General features: G+C 35.4%; 1 protein-coding gene across 2 annotated transcripts in view; it reads right to left on the bottom strand.

Annotated features, from left to right (window-relative positions):
* The window catches only part of LOC124354412 (suppressor of cytokine signaling 2-like), a 91,467-nt gene that overhangs the window by 16,755 nt on the left and 55,098 nt on the right, over positions 1–19,614 (bottom strand). The window contains exon 1 of one of the 2 annotated variants that reach the window (XM_046804846.1): positions 4,626–4,775. The exons of the other annotated variant lie outside the window; for it this stretch is intronic. Coding sequence (XP_046660802.1) covers positions 4,626–4,644 — 19 coding nt within the window. The 5' untranslated portion in view covers positions 4,645–4,775. Of the gene's footprint in view, positions 1–4,625; positions 4,776–19,614 lie in introns of those variants that run through there. 2 annotated transcript variants of the gene reach the window in all.

Below are 19,614 nucleotides of genomic sequence, written 5' to 3'. Positions count from 1 at the left end.
TCCAAGAACTCCTCATTCCGCCCAGTCACCCTACTCCACCCTAGGGATTGAAAGCGGATACAAGGGAGAAGGCAACTCCGTATATAAGCCTTTCCCTGAATGGGGTGAACATTAGCACATTACATCATAAATTACAACTTCATTGTATACGATAATTTTCTTCCCAAGATGTGTTCATTAATTTATAAATCGGAGAAACAGCTAGAAAGCTTACATAATTTTATTACTAGACTACCAAAACTTCTATTTGTGACAGATCATATAGTAAATAGTCTGTCTCTTCTCTCGAAAATAAATGACCTATACACTTGAAAGTTCGCATGAAGATTCGTCTCTATATAAGCAACACCGAGTTCGACGATGGAGCATGTCATATTCTCCAAGGGATTTGACTGTAGGTTAGCGAATACTTTTACATAGATCTTAAGGGTAACCATGATGGTAACAGGAAAATAGAATAACAAATTTGTAAACGAGCTGAGTACAATAATATACTATTTTAACATGCGGCATTAACGCATGCATCTTATTTATACAGCTATAAGAAAGAACAATAGAGTGGAAAGTCAATGTTTAAACATAGTGACAAGATTTGATTTCAGCGCACTCTTGGGTTGTAGTACTCTCCCTAGGTCACCGGGAGACAATTACTTGAACACTGTTTGACTTAATCAACAAAAATGTGAATTTATCATATTGCAAGATATCTTTAGAAACATTTCATCTGTAGATATTTAAATTTTCCATGAAATTTCTGCGTAAACAAGAATGAGTTCCATGTTGGTGCATGCCCAACCATGAAATTTAGCTTGTGCTTCATTGAAGCCTATCACCCAGGATACTGACAAATTTCTCTTCTGTCTTACGGGGAAATAAATATGTATTTCTTTTATTATCTGTCCGTATATCAGTCTGTAACACATCTCGAAAATAAAATGAGTTATAGATTTAAAATATTACAAGCAACGTCAGTGAAGCCTGGTATGCAACACGTGGAGTGGCGTACTTCTACATTTTATAAAAAGGAATTAAGATTAAATAAAAAGCAGTAATTTATTATGTTCATTAGAAAAATCAAAACGTATCAGTAACAATTTTCTATTGTTTACAGTCTTATTTAAATGAGGTTAGGCATTCAGTCTTATTACCCTTTAACGAAAGTTATTAATATTGTAACTACGTTACTTATAATAAATATTCGAAAGTAATTGGTACTGAAAACTATTTAGAAGAATAAATTCTGTTTTGACTGTGGGGCGAACATAAGACTAGAGGTTAGTGGGGAGTGGTGTCCAGCAAATTATTCTATCGAAGTTCCTGTTGAATTCTCTATCATCCTCGTATATCAGGGGCGGACACATTACAGCATTTGGAGACCGTCAAGTTTGTCAGGATCGGGGCGGACTCATTGTTCTTAACGATGGAGAGGAATATCTAAAAAATTACAAATCTATTAATCATTTTAGGTGCATCCGGCAAAAGTAAGGTCTTTCCTCAGAAAGGATTCTTGTGTCTGAAATCCTGAACTGCGTACCTGGTGTGAGTCGCCCGTTTATATTTAATGTTTGTGTTTTCGAGAAAGCGGTTGGCGAAGGACTGACGCCGCACTGCCAACAGTTCCCGGTACTGTAGTTGGGGCTTGTAATTGCTCTGACACCGTTCTATCTTTGGCGAAGGTCACGGCACGGCTAGCGCCTATGGCGCGGCGTCACCGCGGCGGCATCTGCAGGCTGCAGCGCGACGAGACGGCTTGGCGTCCGGGAACAGCAGTGGCACTACACCGCAACCTTGGCGGACCCCGCGTCCACGTCCCGGAACACGCAATTACAACAAATTCATTTCCAAGTATGTACAATAAGGATAAAAATGGCAACGCTTTGCAGAATGACGAAAGAATCGGGTAGGTAAACAATAAAAGGTCTAACAACAACGATGCGAGCATTTCATGCTAAAGTAATGCATTTTTATGTTTCAAGCTCTTCGGAGTGGTTAGAGGTTGAGATTCCTCACTAGTAAATACAGAATTTGTCCCAAAGCACTGATGAATAGTACAGTTTTATATAATCATTAACGCAAAATAAACTTAAGGCCTTACAATTGTTCTCCAAAATTGAATACAATAGTTCTAATGCCTTTATATATATATATATATATATATAACTATGTATTCAATATATATATACAGAGTGTTCATATAAGGGTGCCACAAACTTCTGTGACTAGTAGTACTAATCATTTCCAATAAAAATGAGTTGTTTTTCGTATTATTTAAGAAATGTTATCTATAATACAAGTAAAACTAAAGAAACTAAATTTGACACATGGTTTGAATATATAAGAGGAACATTGAAAACAATAATTGTGTTATTTTCCTTAACATTAAAAAAATTGACTGTTGCAAAGTTTTAAGATAACAAGAAAAATCAGTATACATAGTTATATATAACAAAAATACTAGACACTAACTATTTGAACAATTCCATTATAATTCAACAACGATACTTGTTTCAACGAAAGCTGTCAATGCATAAGTGAGCACGACCATTTGAATGTAAGTTTGCACATGCCGAAACAGCGTATATTTTATCTTTTGATAGGCTTACTTAGGTTATAATAAATTTACAAGATACTAACTATTTTATAATTTTTAAAGTAATTCCAACAGTACTTTTTCCTTTGATCAACCATCGTCAAAATGTTTTTAATTTGGCAATTCAATAATTGTTTAAGGAATGGTGAATTCACCAACATACTTCCTTCATATACCTGTTTATGACTAATCTAAATGGCCTTTTACCTTGTTTATTATAATGATATCGTTCAGTGCTGCATGATCATTCTCAGATATTACGTCTCAGTGTATTTCTTCAATTAAATCTATGTCTGAGTTGTGACTATGGTTTCTCAGCATACATTTATTATTAGGACATTGCACAATAGGCTCATGTAATGATTCAACAACGAAGGTTCGAGTGTGGAAATAGTGAATTAATATAATTTGCTATCTTAAAATATTGTTTGCCGATAACACATCACTTCATTCCAGGAAATACGCCGATGACACGTTATATCGAGTGGATTTGTAAAATGAATGACTACACTTGAACACTTTTTAGTTAGCTGATAACAACTATCCTGTATGGTTGCATTGATGGGCTGTCCGGGGTTTGTTAGGTGGGATAATAACAGCTTCAAAAGCCGATTTGAAAACTATTACACATACATATTGTAAAACACGGAATATCTATACTCGTGGTTACTGAAGTTTTATCAGACTCTCCCACGCGCACCCACAACCCGTCAGAATTATCGACTGTGCGCCCGATATACATAGACCGGTTTCGTCAATTCTTATTTCATTCTGTTAATTTTATCACAGTAGGATTTAAAGATTTAAATAAATATTTCTGTACTTTAACATGTCACATTCACGCCACGTTTGGTCTTCGTTTTTGAATGGAGTTAGCGTATTGCATAAACTGATTTCAATATAAAATATCAAGTTTTTATACTCTACAGTAGTTGACGACTCACGGCAGGCAGGTAGTAAGTATGGGTAGCTGCGACCCGGTCGCTGGAATGTGGGCGTAGTTTCAGTCATCGGCAGTAGTTAAAGGGCCAGTCATATAATCCTTCAGAGGCCATGACCCTTCGGAGTGTCCGCCCCAGACAGTTTGTAGGCCTGGGTTATAGAACCGTCACCAGAAGTTTCCTTAATCCGGAACATAGGCCAAGATTAACCCGCAGGCCTAATTGCCATCCAGAACTATCTCTAACATTTCAGAGGTTTATTTTGTATTATTCGACTATGAATATCCATATAAAAGCCTCTTCATTAACTAACGCATGTATGAGGGACGATAAGCCTCTCTAAAGCTGACATAGGTATTGTAAATGAGTTACCGCACTCCTAGCCATGCTGTTAATATCGCTGTTGTCTATAATATCACGATCGACAGGTTAAATAGATTAACACCTTCTATAAAGAGTCAGGCCGACTAGCGCTCTAAGTAGTATGTCACAGTCAACGTGTTTATTAAAAAAGTTCTATTTTACCTGACCTATTACGGGTTATGCCTACATACTGTGTGCTTTTCTAATTCCAATATATCCGATTAATATGGATTATCAAAGCGTTCTCTTAATAAATAGTACGTTAAGCAATTATTACATGCCTAGTGCGGTAATGAAGGTTATTACGTGACTGTTCGGACAAAACTATTTAACAAGTGGAATCAGTTATATAGTTAACAATATTTTTGTTTTTACAGCCATACAGCTTAGGAGGAAGTCTATAAATATGGCGATCGCGTAAAATTGTTTATTACATTATTATGAATTTCCTGTAGCTTAATATCTCAAAGTTCATGTCATGATGTTTATCTCTTCAAATATATAGTATGTACATTTATTTACTCTTTTACGATATAGTTGTTTCTGTAGTCTACAATTAGTTTAACTTTTCATCACACAATCACCATTAAAAATTGTTTTAATTACTTGTTGATTTACGATAAACATATTCACACGTTTCTAAAGTAAACACTTCTATTGTAGACGATACTTTATTGCGCTGCAGTCTACATAAAAAGTGTACAAATTTAACGTGATTCGCAATAACTTACAAAAAGAATTGGACTCCATTACTATAGCTGTCCTAAAAGGCACCCGGTGGCTTGGAAGAACACAACACACTCATCTTACTGTCAAGGCAGTACATTCAGTACCATCTAAAATTGATCAAATCAACAAAATCACCAGAAAAACACATGTAATCAGAACATTTCAAAGTACAAACTAGGTAAGATGTGATACCGTGTGCCATGTCCCAATAACGATGCCATTATCGAGTGTTTTTCTTGGAAGACGATCAAGCCACGCGCCTATCTCGAACCCATCTGTCAACTTAAAGCTTCATTAGACAAGACAATCCGCCGATGTAGAAGAGTAAATACTTCCCGGTACGTATAAATTGTTTGTCGTGATTGCTTTTCTAAGAGAAACTGATGTTTACCAACCGTCTGTACTAGTAGTCTATTGCCATTATTATAGTACAAACTAGGGGTCACCCCTGGCAATTCCGGTAACTTAAAGTGTTACTGTTATGGGTACGTGGACAGCCATAATGCCTCTGCTGCAGAATGTGGGAAGAAGTAAGAAGATAGCTCAATATAGATAGCTATTGGCCAATTCTCCTTGGACTCTGTCTCCGGGGAAATGGTAGCTAATCATCGGGCCTGAATGAGTGTCTCTGAATGTGCAATGAGGTGCTGAAAACTAGAGGAGGTGGTGCAATACCATTGTTATCCAGTCCGATGTGACAGAATCGCAGTAGACCTCGAGAATTTACTCGTAGGTTTATTCGTATTTGCCTTAGTCTGCAAAACTAAAATTTGTAAATTTTGTTAATGTTTTAACATACATTTATTTCTGCATATAGTATGCACCCCCCAGTCGAAAAAGGATTCGAGAAGGAATGATGCCTGTTCTGGTGATGCCAGATGTGCTTGTTGTGCTACTTCAACATATTCATTCATTTGGCCCTCAGAACATTCCTCATCGAAAATCAGAACGAATCCTATGAATCAGTGTTCGATTCAGAAAAATGAACATCGCTGTTCAGTCCACACATGTCAAGATTGATGTTTTGTACAGCGAATAACAGCTGATATCGAACAACGGTATAGAGAAACAGGAAAACGGCGTGGTTTCATTCATGTGGGAGTGTTCAGTTGAAAGCAAGAATAAACCGACAATCATAAACAAGATTTTATTCGTTTATGTAATTTCGTTATCTCATGATTTAAAAAAGGAACAAGCCTGAAAATCGTAACCGTGCCGTAAATTTCAAGCTCTGCACAATTATTTTCATTGACGTGGCTCCCTTTAAAGGTACAAAAAAATTTGACTTACTTGACTCGGTCTGTAGAGCACAGCGTCTTTCTTGGAATATAATTTTTCTTAACAGAACAATACATTATTGTCAAAACCTGGAAACCCTTAATTAGACGCGACGGCATTACATTCAAAAGTCGAGTAAATATTCTTTAAATGTAACAACATTCTTGGTTGTTGTCATGTCAGATATTTATTAATATTTTATCCAGTTATTACATATCCGGTAATGATGTTCTTATAATAAACTTTATAATTGGTACGTTACGGACTCTTGAGAGGTACTCGTAACTGGTTACAATATTTCTTGACATTTCGTATTTAAATACAGACTGCAATACTTATTTGTCATACTGGTGCTGGTTTTTGCCTTCAATATTGACTGAATAATAAATAATTATTAATTTCGAAAATTAGAAAAATATGTAATATAAGTCAATCCCTTCTGTTTAGGTTGTAAATAGTATCTTGCAAGTTTAGTATCATAGACATTTCTCTGAATTGTAAGATAATAAAAGTTGCGAACACATGAATTTCAGTAATTTATAGAACTGTATTTCTGGCAGTAGGCAGATTATTCCATTTTCTATTTCGCAAGAATCACAGCTGTGACTGTGTAAGCATTTAAAAAGAAACCAATATGATTAATGATGTAAAGGAAACACAGAATAGGGACTGACTTTCCCTTGAGTTCTGACAATCGCTTTCTTTATTTCTTCGAACTTGACTTCGGAGGAAGTAGTGAAACCACAGCTGTGTTATGTGGAAGGCATTGGATATTTGATTTGTAAATTCAAATAAAATTAGTTGGTAGTGATACAGACTTGCAGTTATTTGCACTGTATTCTTCCTACTATAAGATAGGGTTAAGAAAAATGTGCATTTGGATTTTCAATTGAATTGGAGAAATCATAGGCACGGTATGATTTTTATTAAAGTCTGCACGTAAATTTTATTTTCCATTAGCAAACTTAAGGTTACAAATCTGTTTGGTTTAATATTATGTTTCGATATTTGAAATGTCATGATCAAAACTGCAAAAACTGTATTGTAAAATGATAATATTAATGTCTTTTATTGCAATTTGACTGGAATGGTGAGATGCCATAAACCTGTACTTTACACAACTGTGAATGTGTGGAAACTACGAATTACACAGTCTCGAGCACACCTGGTCGAACGACACAAAGACAAATCAGGCATTGGCAGAGGACAGGACATTGGCATGATGTTCAGGAAATGCCACGGAGTTGAGTAGACACCAGTATTCTCGGAAGGCGAGTGGGGGGAGGGGGGAATGTCCACAGCAATGACCTGAACTGCATAGCAGCAACTGTGCACAATTAAGTGGCTCAGAGGAATGAAATTCATTGATGGATTATACCGGGGAACCCACTACTGTGCCCCACCCTACATGAAGGAACTTTGGAATGAGTGGGAATTTTAAAATCTCCTTTTTGTGATACGTGATAACAATAACTAAGTAAATTTGGTTGGTTTCAGAATTGCCACCCTCTACCCGAAATTTCAACCCGAAATTTTAAAACGGAATAATTTATCCAGTGACACCTCAAATTCAGTCTTCATTAGGCACAAACAATGACACCAATACATCCACTTATGACCAATCTGTCCAAATTGGTACAGTTTGAACAAAGGTAGAATTAAAACTTCTATTAGACTATGGCGGATGGAGTTAACTTAGAGATCTCCTTTAAGTCAAGACACTCCTTTCCAAAACTTGGATTTTATAAGTTGAAGAAAATAGTTAATCGTAGCTGCTGTGTTTATCAATGTCAAATTCGTATTATCTCGGATTAATAACAACATTATGTAGGCCTACGTGGGCTGTAAATGCTGCATAACCTTATCGTCCTATGACGTCACACACTCGCTAATGACACCGATCAGCTGATCGTGTTGTTGTGCAATCGCAAATACAATAATTCATGAACACAAGCGCCTGACTGATGGTCCTAATAAATGATTAAAGTAATATTATGGACCAGTTTTTAATACTTTAAAAATTTAATACTGAACATTTTTTTAGAATTTGCACATTTATGATTTGTCGGCATATTATTGTAATCTATCAAGTATAAATAAAAAAAATTAAAGCCGTGGACCAAGTGCCTGATTTACTACTAAGATCGGATAAAAAATAAATAAAATCATTGTCAATTGAGAAAAATAAACAAAAATTCTAAATGGATTCCTGTGTTTGCAAAGGTGCAGTAAAATGCAATTCCTAACGAATTGTATTAGTTGCAGTTTTAACTTGATTATGGTCATGGAAGCTCTAAGTTATCTGATAGTTAAGGTCGAGATATTCTTATTATATTACCTTGTGTGAAAAGATGCATATAATCTGAATCAGCGATCTAAGTGTGAAATAAACGGCTTTATAAAAATATTAGGTTACACTAAAAATATTCAATGTTTGGCATATTTTCTCTCTTTGAATACTGAGGAGTATTTTCCTTTCTACTTACGGGACAGTTCTAGAAGAGTGGGAAGGCCTAGAACGTTTTTGCCTGTATGGTTTACTCTATTTTACGCATTTTAACATTTAATTAATTGTTGTATAAAAGTGTATTTTCATAAAGACATCATTATGGCCTTGCCTTGACCATTTAGATTGGATTGAGATCCATTCATACGGCCGATTTGTCAAGCGGACTACTGTGTTTGCTACGGAACAATGTCAATATATTTTTTGGTCAGATCGAGGGCATTTCATGAAACTAATAGAAATATGTTCGAGGAAACATTGCCTACATGGTGAAAGTTATAGTTCTTAAGTAAAAATAATTATTCTATTGATTCGAAAAATCTTAAAAGTAAAAAAAAAAGAAATAAATGAAGATGTTTTAATTTGACATAAATACAAGATTTCGTAAAACTCATACTATCCGTATAATATGTAATTAGAGCAACTGAACTGAAACTTTAATTACAGTTATTAGCCTAATGATGAAAATTGTATTGTGTGTAAAGCAAGGCTTGAAAGAAAATTAAAATACAGTAGTATCTAGACACTGATAGACAACACGTGATATATTACACCAAGACCACTTTTGAGGTTATCTTATCATGTTTATATTACAGGTCTATTACATAGTTTCATCCCTTCTTGTAATATGTGTATATAGGCTTGATAATATAGGAAGGTTAATACAGCCCGGGTATTACTGCCCCGGGCAGACTGGCGATGTGCGTGTCCAAACGAGCAGGTGCCGGTCGCGGTGAAATAACAAATCCTGCTTAAATTAAACATTTAAATAGTGTTCAACAAAATTACATGTCCAAAATTATTTCTTTTAGAGCTCTATAACAAGACCAATGCCGGATTGTTCTAACCGTCCATAAGTTAAGGTGGCAATTTAATAATAATTATTATCATATTATTTTAAAATTACGTACTCATAAACAGTGCGCTTGTATATCACTTGTAAAAAATTTAATCTTAATCAGATCACAAGTTTCCGAGTTACAAAGTTACCAAAGTTATTGTTTATAAATTATCTGATTTATGTGTCTAAACACAGGAATAAACGACGTAAGTTTTAATGTAACTACCGTTATTTAAGCTCTACTACTTAGTTCGTTGTCAACTTTCAAACTCGGGTATCTCTACTTTTTGATCCGAGAGTAAGTAACTTTTACGGCGTTTTAACTTTGCATCCTGGTACGTGTTATAGGGATGTTACTTTCTGCTGGAAGAAAAATATCTATCGTTAATAGTTTCAAAATAGCGTCCTTTTAACTTATTAAACTCCACGAGAAGAGAAAACATTGTTAAGACACATGTAAGATGCTTTGTTAAAAAGGAAAAGATTGTAATACATTATGGACGGATAAAGTAATACAAATTATACGTATTAATAATAGGGGATTAGTACTTTTAATATTTCAGTTAATAAAAATACCATGAGAGTAGTAGTAAACACGCATTTATTCCGTTATCTGTTCAAAACAAACAAGAAGTTATTTTTATTACAATGTTCTTTTTTAATACCGATGACAATGTAAGTAATTCCTTTGATCAATTGGAATGTATGACTCATAAATCCAATCATCACGATTCAGACAAGACGTCCTGACACCCGACAACGTTCCGAGAGCTCGTCAGTGCTCGGTTGTTTCCGCCGACCACAACGCGACTCCTCCGCTCACTATCCAGAACTGTTCTGTTACTAATGAAGTCCCTTCAAAGAACTTCAGAAAACAAATTATTTGGAGAGAGATGAAATGTCACGTGTCTTCGAAGAACGACAAATGTCATTTATTCGCGGTGAGATGTCATCATTTTATATTTTCTTCTCAGTCTCACGCTTCAATTTCGTTATTGGAATTAACTCTGTGAATAAAAATATATCGGTTGCATTTTCTCTCCAAAATAAATTGTGAAGTTAGCGAAATTTGTTTAACTAAATCTAAATTTACTTTTTAAATTGAGCAGTTTTTTGTAATTCCTAAAAGGAAAAAAATATAATTAAGCTTTTTGCTTGTTTTACATAGTTCAGTCGATCGAAAGTAAAAAATTTTATAAATAAATCCTTTTCCATGTTACGTTTATTTCACCATACACAGTAGATTTCCTGAAGCTACTTGTTTCATCAAGTTAGATTTAAGCAATCGGAATTTCTCAGACATTTGATAAAATTTTACAAACAATTCCACAATATGAGATAGTCCGACATCTATATCGGGTACAGGCAGCTGTAAAGGCATATCTTGTGTTTCTGGAAACCCGCTTACAGCAGCCAAATGATTGCTCAATATCTCACAGCCGCCTGCTCACTCATTGTGGGTGCACGTTCTCAGAATCCAGATATTTATCGGTTTCGAGATAGATTTCATATTGAAAATCCTAATGCTATTGTTACGGCCTGAACAATGTGTATTTGTTCACCAATAATACGAAATATGTTATAAATCGTTTGAATAGTAGGAATACGTGAATGAAATCACAAGAACAATAAGAATTAAAACAAAAAGATTAAGGGATTTCTGTTAATTTTAAGAAGGCTTATATTTGTCATAGCACGATTTTTTTGTTATATGAAACAAACGGAACTGCAGATTGAAATGTTAAAAACTATTATTGTTAAATATAAGATAATGGAATTGTATACTATAAAAAAAGGATTATAAAAGGTACTACGAGTAACTTTTTGTCGTAAATGAATTATAGATAAAAAATAACAAGAGTAAATTCACTAATAAATAATATTAAATAAAGTCTATGTAGCATAATACTGTACACATAATACCCATGTTATAAGTGGACAAAAACGCAACTCAAGCGTCAGATTGTCCATACTGGACGATATTAAACTCGCGCAACAGCCATTTTTGTACAACAATTTTTTGTACTCCAAAAATTAAAAAAGTTGGATATGCAGGATTAATATTTGAAAATTTCTGAACTCGTGAGGCACGACAGGCATGTACCGTGATCCAGGGGAGAGCTATGAGGGTTGTATCCCCCCTCCATTGATATAAATATTCAAGATATATTTTCACTCGCGTTAAAAACTGACAATATAATTGTAGTCGAACAATGTACCAGTTTTGTTTTTATTCGTTTTGATATTTGTACTATAACATCCAACATATAGTTAAACATAAGACTCTCGTTTTGTAATTTTTGGGAATGACGTAAGAGTTGAGAAATATAATACAGACACCGTCGCTTCAGCGTGAGTAAAGGCTATGAACGCCTACCGGTCATCTCTTTGAACGGCTAATTTGTAACAGTCTTAACATAGTTCTCATCGCTTTCGTAGTTGGCGCTAGTCATGTTTTAGTGACTCGTGCTTTAATGAATACAGGTAGTGGTACTAATAACAAAAAAGTACAAAACCTCTAGTTTGCTGATTTTAGAATTTAAAAATATTTTATTTCTTAACATTAATTAAACTGTAATCGCTGTTACTGTTACATTTATCCGGCATTACTTCAACGAAAATTAGATGCTAATCAAAACATGTTTTATAGATGATCTACCTGTAGAAATAAAATAATGAACTTTCAATCCTTTGGCGGTAAACTTCTGATATATCGGAAGTTATAGAAAACCCCATTTAATTTATTTTTAGCATATTTTATTGAAATACAAAAACTGTAACTTCACAACCAAGATAAAGAAATGACGTTGTCATTATATATCTGACTTGGAGTTAACGTTTTATTTTACACACTAGAACATGCTTTGTTTACTTCAATTCCAGACATATAATATAAATAAATAATAATAACAAAATAGTTGTAGAAAGTAAGTGCTAAGATTGTATTAAAATAAACTCAAAAACTTAATACAAACAGTAATACGCCTTTCTGACCAGATAACGTCCTAGTTTTGAGGATTTAGGATCAAAATGAAGAACTGATATTTTATAAATGATTAACCTAAATTTCTCTATTTTTAATAAATGTTGTTTCTATTGCTAGAGCTGTTCTGGAATTTGAAACAGATTGTTGTTATTCAAAACAAAATAGATAAAATAATAAACTAATGAAGTGGGGATGAAGATAATAATAAATTAGATTTGGTGATAATTTTCTAGGTTACCCTTAAAGGATTTACACCGTCAATATTCCAGCTCCTGGTATCGTCACATTTTATTCTAATAAGTTTAACGTTCATATCTCCTTCACTTATAATAATTATCAATTCTTGAATATCATTGATCAATTAAATATAGCCATCTTGAAGTTCTTGTCTGTTAATTTCTAATTTTTTTGTACTAAATAACTTTGGTTTCTAATACACTGATATTTTTTAGCGACTTAAGAGGAACGCTTTGCTTGAACAGTCTCTAATAGTATATATATATATATATATATATATATATATATATATATATATATATATATATATATATATATATATATTATATATACATATATATTATATATAGTTGTGAGATATATATATATTATATATACATATATATTATATATAATTGTGAGATATATATATATATATACAATTTAATGATCTATCTTTCAAGATCTCTTTCATTAAACACAGTATTCCAATTTTCATGATGCAATATGTTACGATAATCTTCTTACTAACAATTATCAGTTTTATTTTTTAGGTCAGCGTTTAATTTTTTACTTGCTTTTAAGAAACTGATAAATAAAAGGGCGCTTTGTAATGTGAAAGATTAACAAAATGTCGTCTATTCTGTGCCTCCCATCTTATATCTCAGGTTGATGCCTATATAAGTTTGTCTAAAACTGTAAATAAAACAAATATCTGACATTGCATCAGAGTGTTTTTTTATGACTAGTAGAATGATATTAATTAATCATTAACAATATTAGCCAACCAATAAGATAGATTTATTTTTCGACGATTTATATTCTTGTACGTTCATCAATTATTACGATACTTCTTTAGCGATCACTACAACGTGTTACTGTCACACTTTGTGTATAGAAATCCAAGATCAGACAACCAAAGTAACTACTTATAAATAATATTTAACTTGAAGTTCATATTTTCTAAGTCTATATTTGTTCTTCGCCGAGCGTTTGCCGCGTCTATGCGCAATGCGCGCAGTCGACGTCAACCGCTCAGCGGTAGTATTAAACACACAATAACTAATTTCATGTTTCAAATGTTGTGTAATTGTGTAAATAGTAAATAAAATTATGCTTTATTAAAATTCATGCCAATTCATATCACAATATTTTTTATCAGAGATGACATGGTTTGAAAAAAATTATATTAAAAATACATATTATTTAAGTATTACAAATACACACCCATACTTTCATGTAAAAGATACGTATCCTGGAAGCCTATTTTATAAAGTATTAATTCTAGGTAAAAGGTGGAGGATTTATCTTGTGGTTCTAGAGGTATAGCCATTTTCCCCAGCCTGCAATTCTCTTCAATACAGCGCCATTTTCTTGGAATTCTTAGAGAAAATACAATAGTTTGATTATTTAATTATTTAATTTTACTACCCGAGGATAATAAATGTGTATCCTCAATTTTTTATCCAAAATATTCCCGTATCGTATAACACAAATTTTACAGGTATTTAATAAACTACCTGGCCAGTACAGGTCTGGCTGGGCAGCACAGACTAGACGCACGATATGGCATCGCTGCCGCCCGTAGGGGCAAGACATTATATTACCTTCCAATATCAATCAGCATGTTCACTATAAAGATATTATAATATTTTTCAGTATATGCATTTTACACATTTATCACTAATTCACGATATAGCCTGGATCACTTTTTGTACCAGTTCCACGAACATTTCAGAAATATCGAGAGTTAGCAATAAATATTTTACTAATATTGAACATTTATTTTTAATGGACTCGTGTGTAATATTCATGAATACACTTTAATAATAATTTATTTTTATTAATTATATTTTCCACGGTAATGATCATGTTCATCATTATTCTATAATGGATATACTTTACAAAGGGGAAGGAAAAGGTGAAAGTATTACGTCAGAATGATCTTGGTCTATTTTTACACTTTCAACAGTTTCCGCCAGATTATGTTATCATTAAACTTATAATCAGACAATTCATGTCAAATTATACAATTCCAATATAATCAACATCCGGTGACGAGTCATTCAGACGAGTGTCGATCTACTATAGTTGTTTGGTTATACAACTGACATGTGTTCACAGTCGAGTATGTGGGTTTCTCCAGGGAGTGTATCACAGGGAGTTGTAGTGTATGAGTACGTAAACCCCCATGGAGTCGTATAGCCAGGAATACTAGAGACTATACCGAAAGATAGATAAGCACCGAGAGGCGTAGTGTTAGAAGATACAGCGCCAGTAGATGTAGCACGCGAATGGATATCACATGCTTACGTAACTCATTGAGATATGGTATTAGATCGCGTAACGAAAGAAGACGTAGCACGGGATGGCGTAGTGCAGTGAAGCATGGCACACCATCGGATCGCCTAGCGTAGTAATCATATCATATTATAGAACCGTAACAAAGAAAGTATATAGCTCATGAATACGTAAGTCAAGTAGACGCAACTGACGGAACAAAACGTGTGTGATGAGATGGAAGATTCTGTTGTCGAAAGCCTGACAGTAACCACATATAGCTCATGAATACGTAAGGCAAGTAGACGCAACTGACGGAACAAAACGTGTGTGATGAGATGGAAGATTCTGTTGTCGAAAGCCTGACAGTAACCACGTATAGCTCATGAATACGTAAGTCAAGTAGACGCAACTGACGGAACAAAACGTGTGTGATGAGATGGAAGATTGTGTGTGTTGTCGAAAGCCTGACAGATGTATAGAGATACGTAGACTGTATGAGATGGAAGATTCTGTTGTCGAAAGCCTGACAGTAACCACGTGATGAATGCGTAAGGCAAGTAGACGCAACTGACGGAACAAAACGTGTGTGATGAGATGGAAGATTCTGTTGTCGAAAGCCTGACAGTAACCACGTATAGCTCATGAATGCGTAAGGCAAGTAGACGCAACTGACGGAACAAAACGTGTGTGATGAGATGGAAGATTCTGTTGTCGAAAGCCTGACAGTAACCACATATAGCTCATGAATACGTAAGGCAAGTAGACGCAACTGACGGAACAAAACGTGTGTGATGAGATGGAAGATTCTGTTGTCGAAAGCCTGACAGTAACCACGTATAGCTCATGAATGCGTAAGGCAAGTAGACGCAAACTGACGGAACAAAACGTGTGTGATGAGATGGAAGATTCTGTTGTCGAAAGCCTGACAGTAACCACGTATAGCTCATGAATGCGTAAGTCAAGTAGACGCAACTGACGGAACAAAACGTGTGTGATGAGATGGAAGATTCTGTTGTCGAAAGCCTGACAGTAACCACGTATAGCTCATGAATGCGTAAGGCAAGTAGACGCAACTGACGGAACAAAACGTGTGTGATGAGATGGAAGATTCTGTTGTCGAAAGCCTGACAGTAACCACGTATAGCTCATGAATGCGTAAGTCAAGTAGACGCAACTGACGGAACAAAACGTGTGTGATGAGATGGAAGATTCTGTTGTCGAAAGCCTGACAGTAACCACGTATAGCTCATGAATACGTAAGGCAAGTAGACGCAACTGACGGAACAAAACGTGTGTGATGAGATGGAAGATTCTGTTGTCGAAAGCCTGACAGTAACCACGTATAGCTCATGAATGCGTAAGGCAAGTAGACGCAACTGACGGAACAAAACGTGTGTGATGAGATGGAAGATTCTGTTGTCGAAAGCCTGACAGTAACCACGTATAGCTCATGAATGCGTAAGTCAAGTAGACGCAACTGACGGAACAAAACGTGTGTGATGAGATGGAAGATTCTGTTGTCGAAAGCCTGACAGTAACCACGTATAGCTCATGAATGCGTAAGGCAAGTAGACGCAACTGACGGAACAAAACGTGTGTGATGAGATGGAAGATTCTGTTGTCGAAAGCCTGACAGTAACCACGTATAGCTCATGAATGCGTAAGTCAAGTAGACGCAACTGACGGAACAAAACGTGTGTGATGAGATGGAAGATTCTGTTGTCGAAAGCCTGACAGTAACCACGTATAGCTCATGAATGCGTAAGGCAAGTAGACGCAACTGACGGAACAAAACGTGTGTGATGAGATGGAAGATTCTGTTGTCGAAAGCCTGACAGTAACCACGTATAGCTCATGAATGCGTAAGTCAAGTAGACGCAACTGACGGAACAAAACGTGTGTGATGAGATGGAAGATTCTGTTGTCGAAAGCCTGACAGTAACCACATATAGCTCATGAACGTACAAATATACTGATGACAGGTACAAATGATGGCGACGAAAGCCTGACAGTAACCACGTATAGCTCAGAATGCGTAAGTCAAGTAGACTGAGTGTGTGATGAGATGGAAGATTCTGTTGTCGAAAGCCTGACAGTAACCACGTATAGCTCATGAATGCGTAAGGCAAGTAGACGCAACTGACGGAACAAAACGTGTGTGATGAGATGGAAGATTCTGTTGTCGAAAGCCTGACAGTAACCACGTATAGCTCATGAATGCGTAAGTCAAGTAGACGCAACTGACGGAACAAAACGTGTGTGATGAGATGGAAGATTCTGTTGTCGAAAGCCTGACAGTAACCACGTATAGCTCATGAATGCGTAAGGCAAGTAGACGCAACTGACGGAACAAAACGTGTGTGATGAGATGGAAGATTCTGTTGTCGAAAGCCTGACAGTAACCACGTATAGCTCATGAATGCGTAAGTCAAGTAGACGCAACTGACGGAACAAAACGTGTGTGATGAGATGGAAGATTCTGTTGTCGAAAGCCTGACAGTAACCACATATAGCTCATGAATACGTAAGGCAAGTAGACGCAACTGACGGAACAAAACGTGTGTGATGAGATGGAAGATTCTGTTGTCGAAAGCCTGACAGTAACCACGTATAGCTCATGAATGCGTAAGTCAAGTAGACGCAACTGACGGAACAAAACGTGTGTGATGTGATGGAAGATTCTGTTGTCGAAAGCCTGACAGTAACCACGTATAGCTCATGAATGCGTAAGTCAAGTAGACGCAACTGACGGAACAAAACGTGTGTGATGAGATGGAAGATTCTGTTGTCGAAAGCCTGACAGTAACCACATATAGCTCATGAATACGTAAGGCAAGTAGACGCAACTGACGGAACAAAACGTGTGTGATGAGATGGAAGATTCTGTTGTCGAAAGCCTGACAGTAACCACGTATAGCTCATGAATGCGTAAGTCAAGTAGACGCAACTGACGGAACAAAACGTGTGTGATGAGATGGAAGATTCTGTTGTCGAAAGCCTGACAGTAACCACGTATAGCTCATGAATGCGTAAGTCAAGTAGACGCAACTGACGGAACAAAACGTGTGTGATGAGATGGAAGATTCTGTTGTCGAAAGCCTGACAGTAACCACATATAGCTCATGAATACGTAAGGCAAGTAGACGCAACTGACGGAACAAAACGTGTGTGATGAGATGGAAGATTCTGTTGTCGAAAGCCTGACAGTAACCACGTATAGCTCATGAATGCGTAAGTCAAGTAGACGCAACTGACGGAACAAAACGTGTGTGATGAGATGGAAGATTCTGTTGTCGAAAGCCTGACAGTAAACACGTATAGCTCATGAATGCGTAAGGCAAGTAGACGCAACTGACGGAACAAAACGTGTGTGATGAGATGGAAGATTCTGTTGTCGAAAGCCTGACAGTAAACACGTATAGCTCATGAATGCGTAAGGCAAGTAGACGCAACTGACGGAACAAAACGTGTGTGATGAGATGGAAGATTCTGTTGTCGAAAGCCTGATAGTAACCACGGTTATTGTTGTTGTTATCTCTACATGAAGCTGTCACTCTCACATGCCTGTCTCATGTTCCTGGAAATGTTACTCTATCGTTATTTTCGTTATTGCGTCTACTGATTTTATGTAGTATGCAGCGTGAAATTTTTTTAAACAAGTTAACCACACCAAGTGTTATAATTTTTAATTTTTGATAAGTTAAAAAGTGTAATTATGTGAACAAATAATAATTTGGGCAAAACGTTTGGCGGCCCAAACAGTTTTTATTTGAGTATAAAAAAGAAGAAACAGAAGATAAGTACAACCTTAGTTATTATCCATTAAGATTGTAGAAATTTTATGTAGTAAATATTGACGTGTTTATGGGTGTTTTAAAAATTTATGCAATCATAAATTAATGATGTCATTTTAAAACGAAATACGAGTATGTCTTTAGAAACTGATAATTATTGTAATAACGAGATATTATTCAGATAAATTACACTTTGTAAGTAATAAAAAACGGCATTCTTATCAGTTGTATTTTATAAACACGCAGTGTTAAAATCAATATATTTATCAGAATCTCTTTTCGCGTAGGCCTTTTTCAATATGACCCAAATTACAGATATAAATAGCTACAAATCCTAGTACAGTTATCAAATAACTATATCGCACTTTTCCTGGACACAAAGGAAGGTACAGCTTTCTTGAAAAGCTGTAAAATTAAACAAATAACCTAACAAGAAACCGATTGTATTACATAGAATCGCCAATATTTTTATATCTGTTCCCACTTCCCTTTCCTCTAATTATTGTTATCGTTTCATCAATAATACTCTACTGGATAATATAATTTGAAAACGACGCAAAGTTTACTTTTGTCGTGCAGAATTTCAATTTTCCAAAATACACTGTTTAACTTTGTATACTATCAAGCAATAACACACATACGATGTTTCTAAATTATCTTCCCCAGTTTACAAATGAGTTTTATGGAATAAAAATAACAATAAATGTTATTACAACGCGATGAGTTGTGAAACAGGGTCGAATTGCTTCATTTCCACCCTGTGCACGACCGCTGATAAAATGCAGGTTCATGGAATCCGCACGTAGCTTATTAATCCGTGTAGCAACATTAATTATTTCCGTTCCGGGTAGACAATAATCATACCTGTGCTAAATCAAATGTATTAGCTTCGACTATTATTGACACACCTTGCCGGATCAAATTAGTTCTAGGTACATTGTATTACAGATTACTGTGTACGTTTCATTTTACAAGTTCTCATCTGACAGGAAATTGTTGAAATATATGGTCAAAGTTCTTTTCGCAGTTCGCCAAGTTTGTCTCACCCCTTTGTGTCTACCTGAAGCAGAGACCAATAACACAAAGC

The sequence above is a fragment of the Homalodisca vitripennis genome, chromosome 2 (genome assembly GCF_021130785.1).
Source record: "Homalodisca vitripennis isolate AUS2020 chromosome 2, UT_GWSS_2.1, whole genome shotgun sequence".
Lineage (NCBI taxonomy): Eukaryota > Metazoa > Arthropoda > Insecta > Hemiptera > Cicadellidae > Homalodisca > Homalodisca vitripennis.
Note: the sequence above shows the minus strand (reverse complement) of the source record. Positions and strands in the feature narration are given on the sequence as shown.